We start from the raw sequence: 19,881 nt of genomic DNA on the forward strand, positions 1-19,881 counted from the left end.
ATTTATTGTGCTGAGAAGTTTGATACCAAACTTCCCAGATTTCAGTGTAGCCATTATTGAACTGTGGAGTTCGTAATTGGCAGACTACCAGACCATATACTCCTTATGGCTACCCTGCACTTACAATGTCTAAAGTTTTGCTTAGACACTGTAGGGGCATAGTGCTCATGCAACTATGCCCTCGCCTGTGGTATAGTGCACCCTGCCTTAGGGCTGTAAGGCCTGCTAAAGGGGTGACTTACCTATGCCACAAGCAGTGAGAGGTGGGCATGGCAGCCTGCGGGGAGTGCCATGTCGACTTAGTCATTTTCTCCCCAACAGCACACTAGCTGTGAGGCAGTGTGCATGTGCTGAGTGAGGGGGTCCCCAGGGTGGCATAATACATGCTGCAGCCCTTAGAGACCTTCCCTGGCCACAGGGCCCTTGGTACCAGGGGTAACATGCACAAGTGACTTATCTGTGTGCCCGGGCTATGCCAATTGTGAGAACAAAGGTACAGTTTAGAGAAAGAACACTGGTGCTGGGGCCTGGTTAGCAGGGTCCCAGCACACTTTCAATCATAACTGGCATCAACAAAAGGCAAAAAGTTAGGAGGTAACCATGCCAAGGAAGGCATTTCCTTATAATGTTTCAACAAATCAGTTGATCCCCTCTCTGCACCTCTCTCAGAGGTTCTCCTCTTTATTCTCTCTCTTGCCCAGCAGGGCACTGCTCTGGGCACCCTCAAGGGATATTTGTCTGCCATCTCTGCCTTCTTAAGGCTACCAGACCAACCTTCTCTTTTCGAATCTCCCATTATTGAGAGGTTTCTTAGAGGCTCACTCATGTTTCCTCCTGTCCTGTTCATCATGCCCCAGTGGGATTAGAACTTGGTCCTCACATACCTTATGTGTGCCCCTTTCGAGCTGCTCCCCAACTGTCCTCTACTGCTCTTAGCCCTTAAAACATCTTTCTTGATTGGCATCACCTGCTCACAGAGTAAATGAGCTTCAGCCTCTTTCATCGAAGCCACCATTTGTAGCAGTGCAACCTGACAAAGCGGTGCTTCGTACCAGGGCTTCCTTTCTTCCCAAAGTGTTAACGCCCTTTCATGTGGGCCAATCTATCAACTAGCCTACTTTTTACGCTCCTCCACATCCCTCTCATCAGGAGGGGAGACTCCACCATCTAGATCCAAAAAGAGCATTGGCGTTCTACCTAGATCATACCAAAGATTTCCGGGTGGACGATCAACTCTTTGTGGAATATGTGGGTGCGACGAAAGGGAAGGTGGTGCAGAAGAGGATCATCTCGCTATGGGTAGTCCTCTGCATTAAGATGTGCTACGCTTTGGCGAAAAAGCAACCACCTGAGGAATTGCGAGCTCATTCAACCAGAGCAACTGCTGCTACCACAGTATTAACACGCGGAGTTCCAGTCCTGGATGTCTGCCAGCCCGCAACATGGGGGTCCTTGCATACAGTCACCAAGCATTACTCCCTGGACAGTCAGGTCCACAGGGACGGCTATTTTGGCGTTCGGTCCTACAGGGCTTTTTCGTGTGATCTTAGTTCACAGCCCACCACTGGGGATGGTATTGCTCGGGTATCTATTCTAAGGTAATGAATCTGCAACTAGAAGTCTCTATCAGTTTTACAAGTTACTTACCTTCGGTAACAACGTATCTGGTAGAGACATTCTAGTTGCAGATTCCTTACTGACCCGCCCATCCTCCCCGCACTGCGAACTGATTTCTAGGGACAGATACTTCCCTCTAAGGGCCCTAGTTTTGGCGCACCATTCTCAGTGTTCTTCGTGGCTCTGCGCTACTGGTGTGGAAAGTCGTGAAAAGAAACTGATGTCAGCGCGCTGGAGTGGCACTTTTAAACGACTACGACGTAATCACAGCGACCACGACGCCACCTACACCCGTGGAGACGACTGATACCACCTAAAGGCGCGCAGGGGTACTGCTCAAAGAAAAATTCTCCAAATCCAGTCTGATGCCTGGGGAAATTCTAAGGTAAGGAATCTGCAACTAGAATATGTCTCTACCAGACATATCGTTACAGAAGGTAAGTAACTTGTACTTTAGGTAGGTGATTCACAGTTTGTCTCAGGGTGGAGAGTGAGGGGAAGAAATGTTGCTGTCTTCCCAGGTTGAACCAGTGAAAGCCTTTCTTGAGTGTCGATACATAATTAAAATATGAATGCAGCTTTGCTGTGTTGAACTTGGATGCTTTGGGTGAGCCCTGAGGTGGGGCAGCATATGGGTCCCGGGATACTCACCTGCAGAGGATGACAGCTAGAGATGGTTGTTATTTCTGTTACTTTAATCCATCTACTATCTTTCCGTTTTTACTTTCTGTTGTTGAGCTGTAATGAGCCCCGGAGAATGTTGCTGAGATTTACCTTAACAGCAAAATGTTTTTTTCTAGAATATTTTAGTGAGTTTAACTTTTCTTGTTGAACTGGGCATTCAGGATTTGAGGAGCATATTCTTTCTCTAGCAGTTGTGGCCAGAGTTCCTGTTCTTGACGTTTATTAATAAACAGATTTAGGCATAAAAATGAATCCCCTCACCTCACCACTACTTTGGATCTTTCACTAAGCTTATGTCTCAGATAGGTTTCTAATTTTGTCAAATGCAGGAAACACTACGTAGCCTGCTGGAAAAGGCCACCCCTGCATTCTCTGAGGAGCTGAAGAATTTGAACCAAAAGCACGAAGCCTTCTTCTATAAATGGATGTTGCAGTTGCAGTAAGTGTGTGGATTTTTGTGAGGAGCATCCTGGATGCTTCAGTGTACTACCTTGTTTTGATGCAAAGTTGGGAATATGTAACTAGCCATAGAAAACCATGTGGGGTGGTGTATGAACCAATTCTGAACATAAATCTGCTTTGTAAGAGTTTTATGATGGCCTGAAACAATGAATGACATATGCTGGTAAGATAAATTGGGGAGTCTTAGATCGGGATAATATTCATGTCAAGTGCATTATTTACACCCTACTGCACTTCGTATACCCCTCAAACGCATTTCATGAATTTCTTTTACAAAGTACATCCTACAATAATTATTTTAGAACTTCATGCCTGTCAATATATCCAAGCAATGTATTCAGGACCACCTACAATTTCTTCGTAGATCTATTAGACTATCTTAAAAGGGCACTAGGTTGTCAGAGGAGACACTTTTATAATTTCAGAAGTCACTATAGTAGTGATCAAAAGGTTTATCTCGAAAGTCGATGGGATCTTATGTAAGCCCCCCACACTTAGTGTGTGGTATTTAGTACTGTACCATCCAGTCTCCTTCATCCCCATCATATGGGAATACCATAATTTTGATAACGGTCTCTGAGGTCATACCATTCATAATAAGTGTGTGAGGGATTTTTACCCTCATTAATTGAAAACATTGTGCTTGCGACACTTGGGGCTTCAAGAAACTTTTTTTCTTTCTGGTGTGAGTTAATGATTCATAACCTTTGCCATCATCTAACCAGGTTTTTCTGGTGTCACAGTGACATCCCTGTCCAAATTCTGTCAAACGTGTGAGAAGTGAGCTCTGCAAAGGAAATACTTTCAGAAAGTGTTGGTACAGAGTCCACTAGACAGAGCTGGAAACTAAGTATTTTAAGGACTCTATTCTCTCGTGTCTATCCCTTTGGAAAGTGTCAGAGGTTTGAATTTGAGCTCACCAGCAGTTGGCTAAAGCGTATTCTGTGGGAATCCTACAAGGCACGCAAACTTGGAGAGATTGATTATTAGCTTTTGAATCTTACACAGGACCTGGTGTTTAGTTTGCTATCCGAAATTCTACATCACTATGGTTTATGTGATATTTAAGATCTTTGGTTTGTGCACCTTTAACTTTAATACAGAACCCTCAGAAAAAGGCCTTGTTTTCTTTTTTAATTTTGGATCACAACTTTCGTCTTCTTTCACCACCGTTTCTTGGAAGTCACACTACTTTGTTCTGGGAGTGAACAATTCAGTCCCTGGGTTGAAGAGAAGGAGCAAGAGGTGTTATTCCTGTTCAGCATCTTGGCCCAAGTAGATCTCATTGGATTAATCAGAACACTGTTACCATTTCTCTTTCACAAAATGTTCTTGATCATGTATGAATTTCTCGGTGAACTCTTCCCTTTCCCAAGTAGGGGCATAAACGGAAGCAATTTTCACTGGCAAACTGTTGACCAAGCGATGAACCGTAAAGTACCCATCCTCTTTTATTTAATTAATTTCAGTTTTCATAGAGTAAATGCTCCTGTTTGGAAGTATCACCGTTCTGGAGCATTTGGTCTTCCTAGTTAAGTGCATTAGAATGCCGTTGTCACAAGTGGAATTATTGCAACACAAACTTTTACTTCTTAATCTTCTGAGGTCCACAAGTGTGTTTCTTGGAGTGAGTGCACCCCAGGCTCCATCCTCCTCAGCATGTCCAGTATTTGGTGTCCCTTTATTGGAGCATTTGCACTCTTAACATTGACAATAGTAAAAGTACAATTGAGGCCGAGCAGTTGAGTCTGTGTTCCATATTCAGTATAACCAGCCCTCACATTCCCATTTCAACCATTTGTCATTCCCCAACTTGCAATGAACATGAACCTAACTGCATCCATATTTTCACCTTTAGAAGACCATTAGTTTGAAGCCCTGTAGCCTCAAAACTATACTGAAACTTCCTTGTAAATGCAATATTCTCCTTATAAAAGAATAGAGTAACCGGCTACCCTTTATTTTTAGGGTCGAGCCTGCAAATGCATGCGCTAGTAAGACTGTTTGTACAGAAAAGGGCTTGGAGCCCGCCTGTCGCTTACCATTTGTTGGCTTGCTTGACACTATTCTTTACAGCCTCGTAATTCGTCACTGTAGGCCAAACATAATTTTGTTCCTCTGAGTGGAGCAGGGACCAAGCACTGATTAATTCAACTTAATCAGTGCTCGTCTGCTGCTCCTGAGGTGATTGAAGTTCTTTTGAACTTCTAGTGCCCTGCAACTAGAAGGCTTGTGACTGGCAAAAACGTGGCCAGCAGGACAAACAAAATTGCAAAGCTTTATTTTTTATAGCTAACTTTTTTTTATTTTGCCAAGTTGTGTTTTCTCACTTTGCACCTATGTTTTCTTTTGATTTTGCTTGTGGGCACCTGTTTTCAAAAGATGATGTTTATCTTGTTCTGAATATTGCAAAGCAACACTGTTTTTATATTATGTGTAATTTGTGAAATATTGCTTTAACACATAATCGTGCAGTACAGCCCAATCCATCCCACTCCAATCTGTCCTACTACAATAGACCCCACTTCGCCCCAGAACAATCCACCCACTCCACCCCAGAACAGTCCCCCCACTCCAATCCAAACCACTCACCCAGTCCAATCCACTGCAGTCCACCCCACCCCAATCCAATTTGCGCCACTCCAATCCGAAAAAACATTCCTCATTCCAATCCAAAACAATATGCCCCACTACCATTTTACCCCACTCCAATCCAAAACAATCTGCCCCACTCCAGTCCAAAACAATGTGTTCCACTCCAATCCGCACCACTCCAATATGCCCCATTCCAATCCAAAACAATCTGCCCCACCCCAGCTTAACCCCATTCACTCCAAAACAATCTGCCCCACTCCAGTCTCCCCTACTCCACCCTGCCCCACTCCAATCCCAAACAACTCACTTCAGTCCAAAGCAATCTTCCCCCCTCCAATTCGTCCCACTCCAATACAGTCCACATCACCTCAACCCAGTTCACCCCACTCCAGTCCACCACAATCCACCCCACTCCAACCCACCCCATTTTAATCCATCCCACTCTGCTCCAAACCATTCCACCCCACTCCAGTCAAGTCCACCACGACCCAGTACACCTCATTTTATTCCCATCCAACCACTCTACCCCGATCAATTTCACTCCAGTACAATACACTTTAATCCATTCCACTCCAGTCGAATCCAGCTCACATTAATTCACCTGACTCCAGTCCAATCCACCCCACTCCAAACCACCTTAATCTACCCCACGCTAATTGAATCCACCCCTCTCCAATCAATCCACCCACACCAATTCAATACTACCCACTCCAATTCACATCACCCCATTCCACCTCCACACTAATCTACTCCACTTAATCCAACCCACCCCACTCAGTCCAATCCACCTCACTGCAGTCTGATCCACCCCACTCCAACTCACCCCATGCCAATCCAATCCACCTCACCCTACTCCAGTCAACCCCACAACAATCCACCCTATACCAATCCACCCCACCCCAGTCCAACACACACCGATCCAATCCACCCCACGCCAATTCAATCCACCTCACCCCAATACATACCACCCCACCCCACCCCATTTCAATCCAGTCCATTGTACACCAATCCAGCCCACACAAATCCAATCCACCCCACTCCAGTCCACCCCTTACACCCCACCCCACCCCACCCCACTTCAATCCACCCCACCCCATTTCAATCCATCCCACTCAAATCCACCCAGTCCACTCCACTCCACCCATCCCAGTTCAGTCCACCACACTCCAATCCAATCCGTCCAGACTACCCTACTTCATTTCAGTCCACCCTAATCCAACCCTCCCCACACCAATTCAGTCTTCCCCAAGCCACCCCACTACCATCCTTCCCAATCCAGTCCAACCCATCCCATTTCAGGCCACCCCAATCCATCCATCCCACCCCACTTCTATCCAGTCCGCACAACTCCAATCCATCCCACTGCATCCCACAGCAGCCCAATCCAATCCATCCCACCCCATTTCAATGTACCCCACTCCAATCTAATCCACCCCACTCCAATCAACTCTACTCAACTCCAATCCACCCACTCAACTCCAATCCACCCACTCAATCCAATCCACCACACTCTACTCCAGTCCACCCCACTCTATCCCAGCTCAGGCAACCCACTCATCCTAGTTTAGTCCTTCCCACCCCAATCCAATTCATCCAGCCAGCACACCCGCTTCAATCCGTCCCACCCCAATACAATCTGCTGCAGTCCAATCGACACCACTCCAATCCAGTAAATCCAATCCACCACACTCCAATCCACCCCACCCCTATCACTCCAATCCAAACTACCTAGCCAAATTCAGTCTAATCCACCCATAGCCAATCCAACTCGCCCCATTTCAGTCCCCCCTACTCCAATCCACCCCACCCTACTCCAGTCCATCCCACTATCTCAATCCAGTCCACCCTATTCCCCCCACTCCACTCTACGACATTCTCTGCCACTTTACCATTGAACTCTACTCCTCTCTATTCAACTCCAAACACTCTACTCCCCCTAAGACACTCCAACAAATTCACTGTACGACACTCTACTACCCCACTCTGCTCTGACACTCCATGCCACTAACTTTTAGTCATGCTCAACAGCACCACACTGGTGTGCAACTTGGCAAAACTCAGTGCCAAAGCCTATAGTTCTGGGATAAGCAAGACTTATTGGCTTTGCCAATGCTTGTATTACTTACAAATACTTATTTATCCTGCCTTGTCTCCTGACCTTCCCCCCGTAGAAGAGTTTAGTAATGCTGACACATTTCTTCAGGTAGATGGTTATCACTTTGTCTGGCCTCTGTCCTCCTCCAATGCAGTCTTTCCTTTTTAGCTTCCTCTTCTTCTTAGATGAATCAAGGATCATCCTGCCTGTTTCACTGATGGTTGTTTGTTGCCCTGTTGCCTGAGACCTTATGTTCATCTACATCAATCTTAAGAATACTGGAACTGTTATTGACTATGAAACATGGTATGACTTATGCCTCAGTTCAAATGAAAGATTAAATTGATATATCGATCAGTAGTTAATGGTTGAATCCCTTTTCTTTTACATAAGGTAATTTGTAACAAGTCCTATAGGAAAATGATCCACGCACCTTGAGAAGATAAAATCAGTTTTTCTTTAAACAGTTTAGGATTCTGTCGTTGAGGGAGAAGGAATGCATCTGGAACAACATATGCATTCGAAACTAGGCGCCCATGTTCAGGGGCCATTTTTTAAAACTTTGTTTGATGCTCTCCTCCTACCGAAAGAGTTGGATTCGATAACATTCTGTGCCATGTGCTTCTTCCTCAACAATACTCACCTTTGTATTTGTCCTCCATTTATTGTGCATAAAAATCTAGGGCTGTGATTTAGGAGTATCTCACTTGCACAGCTGTAAGTAGAGCCTCTATACCTTAAGTGGTTGCTGTACATTATGTGACTTCTTGGATCACCTTCACTTCTGCTGTGGCTTGGTTTAATATCCTCTCCACGTTTAAAATAGTGTTTATGAGGTCCCTTTTAAGCTTATGTAGAAGTAATTTACACTTTACCAAGGCTTCTTGGTTTCCAGTTTCCGCATCAGTGCCCTTTATAGAGGCTGGTACCAATTTTTACTTCATCAATTTAAAGGCCAAATTCCACTGATCTGTTGTTGTTTTATCCTATGAAGTATAAAATCCATCTGCTCACTCCTCATTTCCAATGAGTCTAGTTAGGCTCCAATCTCTGCACTCATTCATTACTGTTGCTTTACTTACAGGAATATTGTGCAGTCCCATTTGCCATACATTTGCTTATTTCTCTTGTTTTGTTCGGTGTGTGGTGACTGCTTTCCTAGCTGATATTTCCTCCTCTTCTGTCAGCCTCCTTACTTCTCTGGTGGTGGTTTCACAGTCCCTCGACTTTCCCTCTTCTAGAGCTATGACCCTCGGAAAGTCTCCACTGCTTTTCTAAAGACCACTGACTCCTGGTGTACTGACTCCATGGGGCCTCGCACTCACAGTGTCACTTTTTTCTGCAATTTTATTTCATCCATATATTTTTTTGTAGGACCTTTTTGACCTACATGGCACCTTAAATGTAGGCTGACTGCAGTTCATTTAGTGGGCTGTCTCACGTCCTCCTTTCTCTTGTCCCTTATTTATTACCCTGTTCTTGGAAGCTGTGTGCCTACTTCAACATTCTTTCCGGGGAAACCCACTTCATTTAGCTTTTCATTCTGCACTGCCTGGCTCAGTACCACCCAACCCTTCCGTTTACCAATGCTGAGTGGAATACCATACAGGGCACAAGATGCTCTATCCCACTTCAGTCACAGGCTCACGGTTCCCACCTTTCTCTCCCGCTCACCTATTGGTTGTCTGAGGCTGGTCCTCTTGATCCGTTCTAGGTACTCCTCCCTGCTGAGCCAGCCTGTTCTATTCCCTCTGCATTTTGGAAATAGTTGTTTAAGTTGGGGAACAGTTACAAATATGATGATCCCTTCTAGAGTGGGGCCCGCCTGGCAGTTTGGGTGGACTGTTCCCAGGAGGAGCAAGGTCAGTATTGATTAACGTAAGGCAGTCTCTGTATAGAGTGGTACAGTGAGTGAAAAACGATGGGTTGAGATGATACCCAGAGTGATTTCCAATGGTTAGACTGTTTGCAAGCATTCCTTTCATCACCTTTTGTGTGTTGGTATGATAAATAAAATGAATATGACGGTGCTAGCATTCTTTGTCTCTTAGATATGACCCTAAGCAATGGTAACACTTTTATGTACTAGTACTTATATAAATAAGTAACATGGGGCCCTAAGGTCAGTGTTATGCAATAGACAAGCCGGGTTGACACAAAGTAAATCTATAGCTCAAGGTCGAGAAAACTTCACAACAATTTTTGTACACGGACTGTCATTGGAGAAGTGTTGATAGAGAGGGAACTACAACGTATCTAGTTTTTAATGCTATTTGCTCTAGATTCTATGGCATCTGGTTCACAGCTGGATGGATAACTTATTGGGTTTGAGACCCTGCAGCTGAATTTTCTGCAAAAATAGTGCAAAAACTTTTGCGCAAAATCCCACTATCCAAACACTATCCTCCTTGATCTGTTGCAATGCGTGACCTTCTTTTGTGACTTAAGACTGCAAGAGTCTCATAACTGCTTGTGAATCGCTTCTTTGAAGCATTCAGACAGTGCTTAGTTAAAAATAAAAAAATAAAAATAAAAAGTACAGGTCCCAATTTTTGCTTAGAAGCCAGCTGTCTGGCTACCGAATGCCAAGGTTGTGAATACCAAAGTTACCTGGATTTGATTCCACCTCAAGCCTCTTTCCTCTCACCATCCTGTGCATCCTGTGTCTTTATCTCATTCTTGCAGGTTACTTTTCATCCTAGCTTTCTCACTTTGTCACTGTTCTTTTCTTTCTCCCTTTTCAGCCTTTCCCTTTCGCTGTGTCAACAGTCTAACAATGAAAAATGATTCCCAGCCCTCACAAAACGAGTGCTGGGTGCCCACTGCCTAAAACAATCTGTGCACTGTATCTTCCAGTTCAAGCTTTGGTTAGTCAGGGCTTGTGTTGACCTTTTTAATCAGCTGACGCCCTTTCTGGCAGGATAGTACAGCTCCCCTTTCTCCTCACAGGACACAGCAGCAAATTTACTACACCTTCCAAGACGTGTTCCTCGTCATAGAGGACCCACCTGCGAACATCCTCTGTCTGACACGTGTCTTCTCTACACTGGTATGCAGAATCCCTTCAAGGTCAGATGAAGTACAAAGTCTTTGGCCTAGAGGGCTATTATTTATTCTTATGTGGGAGACTGTTGTGAAACCAGTGCGAAAGTGGTGCCAACGAAAGACCCAACTTCTTTAAAATTTGGAATCACCTGCAAGCAAGATTCACTTCAATTGAAGTCATCCTACTTTATAGTTAATGTTCTTTCGTGGGCTTTTCCACGTAGGAAGCGTGGCTCCGTCTAGCATGACTTTTTATTCTTTCCACATCGTTTTTTTTTTCTGTAGATATTTTTCAGAAAAGATAACCTGCCACTCATGCCCGTCTCAGTCTTCTCACTTGTTTCAGTCCCTTACCAAAATCAGTTTGGCCAGTGAGATGGGGTTAAAAAGGAAGGGTCCTGTTCTACTTCAATTGCCAAAAAGCCCCAAACATTGTTAACTCTGCTGGCGGGTTATGTTCACCTCTCGTGATGCACAACATTTCTATAAATGTTGTGTGACAATACATTTTCACTTGGAGCATTTTGTTATAATGTGAGCCCAAGAGGCCTACTCTGAGCATCTGAAGCATAAGCTAAGGACTTTTGTCAAATAATTTGTGACTCTTTTTGGAACAATGTACAGGATTACCTCTTTTGCACTTCCGTGAAATTATCGATATTGTACGATGAGATTATGTGTGCCACATGTCTGTACTTTCTGAAGCAATTTCTAACTGTACATCCTACTGCGATATCCATTCCCAACCTTAAGCATACTTTTAGTTTCCAGTAAAAGCCTGATATTTTAATCCTGAAGACTTGCGTAGTTAGTGAGAACGTTTTTAGAAATGATTAATATTTAAAAAAGTCCTTTTCTCTTCCCCTGACCCCTGTAGTCCTGATATAGTGAGGAAAGGTAATCTTGGCTCGGAGAAGTACAGTATACGTGCCATTTCTTCAGATGATTAAAATTTGCCCTCTTTCATCAGATGTAGAGTTGTCTGCATTTTGCACAGATAATCCTAAATACATTTTTTAAATAAATTGGAAGGTCATCATTATTCCATACTGGGTTGAATTGGCGATTTGATAAAATTAAAAAATTAAGAGACCTTCATAAAATTGAAACATCTCCAAAAATCTTATTGTCTTGAAATCTTTCGGTTGGCAGACTTCTATGGTACATAGAGCCATTGCTTTGTAGATGTGCGGGCCATAATTAATTGTAGCAGTAAATCCCTGTTAGAGAGTTAACGTATTAAATTGTTCCACAAGAGCTGGCCAGTATCCGTATATTAAATTGAGAAAGGCCATCTTTCCTTTCACGTTTTGTGTAAGTGGGGCTTCTTCTGTGGTGTTGTAGTCTGTCTACAGTATCCAAATACTTCTACGTAATTTCATTTGCAAGCCTTTTAATCATTCATCTTCGAAATGGTTCTTAATCCTAAAAAGCTGGGGAAAGCAACCTTCGTTCCACTTCCTATGCTGGAAAATACACACAGTATTAATGTGAGTTTGTAAAAGACAAAGCTTCCCTTCAGTTGTCAGCAGGGCTTCTTTCGTGCTTTATCTTCTGGGTCACACACACCGAAGCCATTTTCTGAGTCCATAGAGCAGCCAGTCCTGCAGTGCATATTTCACAAACATAGCGGCCACGTCTTGGGATTTCACTGAGAATGGACGAGGCCATGTCATGACTGTTTTTTGGAGCCTCGTTTAATTATTTATTTGGATTCCCAGACTAGGGCGGTGGCCTGTGTACCGTAATGTGCGCCATTTCCTGTATCTGTGGCTGTTGCAAAGAGGTTTTTGATCTGCTGTAGGGTCCTTCCTTGCGCTCAGTCAGATATCTGTTAATGATGTAATTAGGAGATGTATAAAGATCATTGCGGTTCACACTGGTTGACAGGAAATATGTGTGGAACAGACTGAATGAACCTGGCCACATTGTCAGCTGTGCACACTGTAGGAAGCTGGCCTGGTGTGTGGTGGGTACCTATGGTACTTAAACTTTATACCAGGTCCAGGTATCCCCTGTCAGTGAAGTGTAGGCAGTGTCTAGAACCCAGGCTCTCTAGAGGTAGCTGAGGATGAGCAGCCAAGGCTTATTTAGGAGACATGCGAAATTCATGCAATACCACTGTAGTCACACAGCACTTACATACATGAAAGAAAACACTCAGTGTTACGAAAAAAAAGGTACTTTATTTTAGTGACACAATTACCAAAAATACTAGATAGGCAACTCTCCAATAGGAGGTAAGTAAACACACTAAATATGTACACAACTAATCTGAAATCGGCATATATAGTAATAGAAAACAGTGCAAAAGCAATAGACAATAGTGAACCTGGGGGAGCCCACACCATATACTAAAGAAAATGGAATGCGAATTCAGGACTCCTACCCAGGTAAGTAGAATCTGTAGAGGGGAGCTGGAGGAACTAGAAAACCCCAAAGGTAAGTACCAGAGTGCCCTACAGCACCACCCAGACAAGAGTGCAAGAAACCAGTGATGGATCCTGAAGGAGGAAGACCTGAAAGAGAAGGGGACAAAGTCCAGAACCCATACAAGTGCCCGGTAGTGGCAGGAGCCACTACCCATCCATTTGTGGTTGCAGGAGTTGGTCGACGGTAGGACGAAGACGGCCGGCAATGCAGCCCTGGAGTCGGTGAAGAGTTCCTGGAGGATCAGTCGATGTCCCACGCCAGATGGAAAATTGCAGTCTGTCTGTGGCGTGGAAAAGTCACCAACAAGCCTTGGCAAAGGCAAGAGTCACGGTAGACAAAACGTGGAGCTTCTGGGGACATTCAAGGTCTAGGGGGACTCAACTCACAAAGGGGAGTCCCAGAGGACCCTTAGCAAGGCAGAGAGTCCATAGAAGAAGAAGCAACCCCCACAGAAGACCCACTGGAAGAGGACCCAGGAGTCACAGAGGAGCACACGCAGCACAACTGAAGAAGGGTCCCATGCCGCAGGAGAAGCACGCAGAGGGCTGTGCGTCGCAGGAAAGAGTCCAGGGGTCTGGGGCTACACAGAGTCTGAAGATCCCTTGGAGGAGATGCCAACAAGCCTTGGTAGCTGCAAGAGACGTGGTGCACAGAGCTACTGTCCTGCGTGGGAAGGCAAGGGCTTACCTTCCTAAAAGTTGGACAGCTGGCAGAGAGGACCAAGGGGACCACTCCAGATCACCACCCATGGTATAGCTGACTTTAGCTCCACCTGGAAGGAACCCCTGGCCCACCTGTGGAATGTTTTGGAGGCTCTGCAAAAAGCAAGCCTCACTATCAAGGCCTCTAAGTGCCAGATAGTTCAGGGGAAGGTTGTATATCCGGTACACCTGGTAGGTGGAGGCCAGATTCAGCCACTGCAGGGGAAGATCCAAACCATTTTAGATTGGACTCCCCACACTACCCAGAACCAGGTAAGAGTCGTCTTAGGCCTCACTGGGTACTACAGGAGCTTCATTAAGAATGATGGCTCCATTGCAGCCCCTCTTAATGACCTCACCTCAAAAAGGATGCCTCAGAAAGTTTTCTGGACAGCTAGCTGTCAAAAAGCGTTTGAAGGTCTTAAACAGGCTGTATGCTCTGCACCTATTTTAAGAAGCCTTGACTACTCCAAGCAGTTCATAGTTCAGACAGATGCTTCTGCGTTAGGGGCTGGGGCAGTTTTGTCACAACTTAATACAGAGGGCCAGGATCCACGCAGCGCAGGATGAGAGGAGATCCACGCAGCCGGTTGTCATTGCGTTTGGTGCCTGCAGATGCAGGTGAGTGACTCCTTCACTCCATGGGAGATTCCTTCTTCTTTCTCATGCAGCCTGAAAACTTGCCGCCCTCAGAGGATGCACAGCCGGGGAAATGTTGCAGAAGCTGGAAGGAGCCGGAGAAACACTGCTGCCAGGCAAAGTCATAGCTGGAGCTCCAGATTGTAGGTTCTTGTGAAGTCCAGTTGTGGTTCCAGTGGCCAGATGTCAAAGTAGAGGTTGCAGAGGAGTCCTGCTAGAATCTTGCAAATTGAATCTGGGGACCCACCAAGAGGGAGAGTCTAAAAAGCCCTGGAAGGGGGATTGATCACCTAGCCAGGTGACCACCTATCAGGAGGGGGCTATGACGTCACCTGCCAGACCTGGCCACTTGGATGCTCCCAGAGGTCTCTGCCCACCTTGGATTCAAGATGGCAGAATCAAGGGACCCCCTGGAGATCTGGGCACCACCCGTGGGGTGGTGATGGACAGGGGAGTGCTCAATCCCCTTTCCATTGTTCAGTTTTGTGCCAGAGCGGGGACTGAAGGTCCCTCAACCGTTGCAGATTGGCTTATGCAAGGAGGGCACCAAATGCGCCCTTCAAAGCATACCAGTGTGTTGGGGAGGCTACCTGTCCCAAGCCATGTAACACCTATTTCCAAAGGTAGAGGGTGTTACTCCCTGGGCTTGAGCTGCTGAAGCAGCAGGAGGGGAGAAACCCGTCTGAGAGGTGGCAGCAGCTTGGGCTGCTGGGAAAACCCCAGAAAGCTGTTGGGAGCAATGCTGGGGGTCCTCTAAGGATCCCCGAGTGTGCATGGAATCATACTCCAATACTGGCAACAGTATTGGAGTATGATTCCGACATGTTTGATACCAAACATGCCTAGGTTCAGAGTTACCATTATGTAGCTGGCCATAGGTGTGACCTATGTTCAGTACACATGTAAAATGGCGTCCCTGCACTCACAAAATCAATGAAAATGGAACAGGAAATCGTGTGAGCACCTCGGCTCTTGAAGGGGTGCCCGCACACACAGGTACCTGCACCCTGCCCTCTGGGCAAGGAGGGCCTACTATAGGGGTGACTTACAGCGGCCTGGTGCAGGGACCTGTGGTGAAAAGGGTGCATGCACCCTTTCACGCAGGCTGCAATGGCAGGCATGCAGGTACACTTTGCATGGGCTCCTCATGCATGGCATAATACATGCTTCAGCCCATGGGGGACCCCTGGTGTCCCAATGCCCTGGGTACCATATATTAGGGACTTATGAGGGGGCACCAGTATGCCAAATGTGGGGTGTTTGTGGTCCAAGCAACCACATTTAAAGGGAGATAGCACAGTCACTGAAGTCCTGGTTAGCGGGATCTGAGTGAACACTGTCAAAACATACTGACAGCAGGCAAAAAGTGGAGGTAACCATGCCAGAAAGAGGGTACTTTCCTACACACACTTCGTAAAGTTTTAAAGTTCACCCAGTGCTTAGAGAGGCACGTTCCAGCCCTAATGTTGTATGGTGGCAGTTTCTCCGACATTGGGAAGGTGATGGAAAACAGAAGTTATGATTAATACTGTTATATATTCATTCATTAATGTATTTTTGACTTACAAATCTTAAGTATAGCTTGGTTAGTTTGAAGACCACCACAAGATCTCGCCTAGTAAGAAATGCTAAAAAAAAATCCTAACCACTTTATTCTGAGATTTTGTGAATATTTCTTTTATTTTTTATTGCAGCTTGGGGTTCAACATCATTCTTTTTGGCTTGGGATCAAAGAGAAATTTGCTTGAGAAGTTCCGTACCTCACTTTTGCAGGATTCGCCCCAAATTGTCATTAACGGCTTCTTTCCCAGTATCACCATAAAATCTGTGAGTAATCTTTCAGCTCTCAGTCTCATAACAGATGGTATGAAGTGACAGTCTTAATAAAGATACTGGAAGTATTTTTGTAATAACTGGAATCCTGATTGGAATAGAAATGTGAGGAGAGAACACCACCATAAAGACTTTGAAAAGAACAGCATTCATTAAAGTATAAGGCTTTTCTTGGTTATTTAATGTCAGACATTCCACAAAAATCACAGGAAATACTGCTTCATTAAGGCGTTGCTTAACATTTGTAGTGAAGAGATTCCACCCACTGGGTAGTTTAGTTTAATGAATGTGAACAGAGCTGTCACTTTTTACATAGCAACTAACATTGAATTGATCCACGCCCAGATTTATCAAGCCTTTGGTTTGTCCTTGTATCACACAAGGTGATGCTAAAGCAATGCAAAGGCTTCAATAATATTTACAAAGCCACGCAGGGGCGATTTTGCGCCACCTTGCATGGCTTTTTTTTTTTTAAACGTAGCGCTTTGCAGCTCTTTGCAATGCTTGCTGTTACATTTCAAGCTGGAAGGCGTTCCATGGGTATTTCCATGCATCCACTGATAAATTGTAAAGCATTCCCAGATTTACTAAAACTAGTAAACCTGGGAAGGTGTCAGTACTATGCCTTCCCCAGTAAAGCATAACGAGGAGAAATATCTTAATTTCACCTTGCTATTTCCGCTATCCACATGTGCTGCATTCTGCAGCACATAGAAAGAGGAAACTGCTGCTAAGGATTGTTTGTTTGCAGGAAGGTCCTCCTTCCTGCACAAAAAATAATCAGCCTGTAAGGCTGGCACCCTTGCACTATGATAAAAGGGTGCTTGTGGTGGGGCTAGGCTGCTCAAAGCGCACCAGCGCAAGTAGAGAGCAGGAGTGCTCTGTATCTTTGTATATATGGAGCATTCCTGCTCTCTTTGTTTCACACAAAGCAGTGCAGCAACTCTCCATATATATATATATATATATATGTTCGATGGCATGTGTAGCTGCAGATACACATGCTATGCACACGTCCTACCATCTAGTGTTGGGCTCGGAGTGTTACAAGTTGTTTTTCTTCGAAGAAGTCTTTTCGAGTCACGGGACTGAGTGACTCCTCCTTTTCAGCTCTATTGCGCATGGGCATCGACTCCATCGTAGATTGTTTTTTTTTCCGCCATCGGGTTCAGACGTGCTCCTCTTCACTACAGTTGTTCAAGTCAGAAAAAACCTATAATCCATCGAAAATCGTCGATATTGTTCTGGATCGCGCCCAATCTAGCATCGACACCTCTGTACCGGGAGACACACTTCTTCGGTTGCCCTTCAGGGCACCCGTGCCCAACATGAGTCTGGTCGGCCCGACCGCAAGTATCGTCGAAGCCTCATGGACAGGACCCTGTTCAGATTCTGCCCTCTGTGCCACGCCAAGTATCCCTACACAGATCAACATCTGGTTTGTAATCTGTGTTTGTATCCAGATCATCGAGAGGATACTTGTGAAGCCTGTAGATCCTTCCATTCCAAAAAGACCTTACGAGACCAAAGAGCGAGAAGATTGCAGATGGCGTCCATAAGCACCGAACGCCTCGACGCGGAAAAGGAGGAGATGATTCACAGCGCCATCTCCGTTCAGGGATCCGATTCCGAAGAGTCTGACGCCGACCGACCACTGACAGCGGGCCAGCATGTGAGTATGCTTGCCCCGACCCAGACCAAAACCAAACATAAGGCCTCAGGGACGCCACTGCCGGAAGGCCTTGGCTCCACTCGTAAAAAATAACACCTTTGGCACCGAAAAAGGCCACCCCCGTTACGAAGTCTTCAGACTCGAGCCGAGACACAGGCTCTGAAAGCACACTGCACCGACCCATCGAGTCGAGACCCCGAAAGTCCCTTTCGGAACCGGGGCCAACCACTACTCCAGTCCCTTCGGTGCCGAAAAAAACGGCTTCGGAGCCGAAAAAGCGTTGCTATACAGAGGAGCATGGACTTTTGAAACAGTTAAAAGCAAGCCATAGAATTGAGGAAGAGCTACAACAAATGGAGGATTTCGATGACAAACAAGCCAGGATACAGATCCACAAGGACACTGGCAAGATCCTCACAGCACCTCCTCTCAAGATAAAGAGAAAACTGGCCTTCCATGGACGTTTGGACACTGATAGCCAACGGCTAAAGTGCCAAGAGAGAAATTTCTGCCTCGCCAATTTTCTCCTCAGCAGTCTCCTCCTCACTCTCCTCAACGGACTGTCTACATTTTCCTCAATCCACGCCACATACCAAAGCCTACCCATGCTCCCCGGTATGCTCAAACATGCCCAGCAGATATTCCAGGAGCCGGTTAAAGGAAGGGCTATGACCCCAAGGGTAGAAAAAAAAATACAAACCACCACCCTCCTACCTGGTGTATATCACACAACAGCTGCCCCCGATTCAGTAGTGGTCAGCGCAGCGAGGAAAAGAGCTAACTCGCAGTCCTCTGGAGACGCACCCCCTCCAGATAAGGAAAGCAAAAAGTTTGATGCTGCAGGGAAAAGGGTGGCATCACAAGCAGCCAATCAGTGGCACATAGCTAATTCACAGTCCCTCTTCGCTGGATACGATAGTGCTCATTAGGATGAGATGAAGGACATTATTCAGCATCTCCCCAAGGAACACCAAAAGAGAGCTCAGTAGGTAGTACAGGAGGGACAGGCGATTACAAACAACCAAATAACATTGGCGCTAGACTCAGCTGATACAGCCGCAAGGTCTATAAATACGGCTGTCACCATTAGGCGGCATGCATGGCTCTGGTCATCAGGTTTTAAACCTGAAATCCAACAGGCTGTCCTCAACATGCCTTTTAATCAACAGCAATTATTTGGCACACAGGTTGACACAGTTGTAGATAAAATGAAAAAAGATGCCGACACTGCTAAAGCGATGGGAGCTTTACTCATCCCAATACAGAGGCACATTTCGGAAGCCTCAATGTAGTGGAGGCTTCAGGCCACAGCCCTCCGAGCCATACACCTCACAATCCAAGCCCTCATACCAAACACAATACCAAAGAGGGGGATTTTGGGGATCCTACAGAGGACAATTTCCCAAGTCCAGGGGAAAATTCCAATCCTCAAAACAAGCCACTAACAACAAACAGTGACTTTGGGCCAGATGTACGAAGTGTTTTGCATGGCGCAAACTGCGAAATTCGCAGTTTGCGCCATGCAAAACGCGCATCACGATGCACAGTCCCATTTTGCGAGTTGGTTTCGACTCGCAAAATGGGAATGCGACTCGCAAATAGGAAGGGGTATTCCTTTCCTATGTGGGATTCGCACCGCAATGCAGAATTGCTTTGTGACCACGAACGCGGTTGCAAAGCAATTTGCAGTGAGCACCCATGTCCCCACCGGACCCCTTCCCCTTTGTGAATTTCGGAAGAAATATTTTTTCAGAGCAGGGAGTGGTCAAATGGTTTCATTTTTTCTTTTGTATTGAAACTCGTTTTCCTTTAAGGAAAACGGGCTGCAATACAAAAAAAAAACTGCTTTATTAAAAAAGCAGTCACAGACATGGAGGTCTGCTGTCTCCAGCAGGCACCATCCCTGTGAGTGCAGGGAATAGCAAGGGGGTCGCAAATTGCGACCCACCTCATTAATATTAATGAGGTGGGTCTTTGCGACCCCATTGCGATTCGCAGAAGGTGTCTGAGATACCATTCTGCATATGATTTTGCGACTCGGAAATTGCGAGTCGCACCGACTCGCAATTTCCGAGTCGCAAAATCACATCTTACTACATCTGGCC

General features: G+C 45.6%; 1 protein-coding gene across 1 annotated transcript in view; it reads left to right on the plus strand.

The window, feature by feature from the left end:
• The window catches only part of ORC2 (origin recognition complex subunit 2), a 239,094-nt gene that overhangs the window by 165,744 nt on the left and 53,469 nt on the right, over positions 1 to 19,881 (plus strand). The window contains exons 10-11 of the mRNA XM_069226083.1: positions 2,631 to 2,740; positions 15,966 to 16,098. Of these exons, the coding sequence (XP_069082184.1) occupies positions 2,631 to 2,740; positions 15,966 to 16,098 (243 nt within the window). The remainder of the gene's footprint in view (positions 1 to 2,630; positions 2,741 to 15,965; positions 16,099 to 19,881) is intronic.

The sequence above is a fragment of the Pleurodeles waltl genome, chromosome 3_1 (assembly GCF_031143425.1).
Source record: "Pleurodeles waltl isolate 20211129_DDA chromosome 3_1, aPleWal1.hap1.20221129, whole genome shotgun sequence".
Classification (NCBI taxonomy): Eukaryota; Metazoa; Chordata; class Amphibia; order Caudata; family Salamandridae; genus Pleurodeles; species Pleurodeles waltl.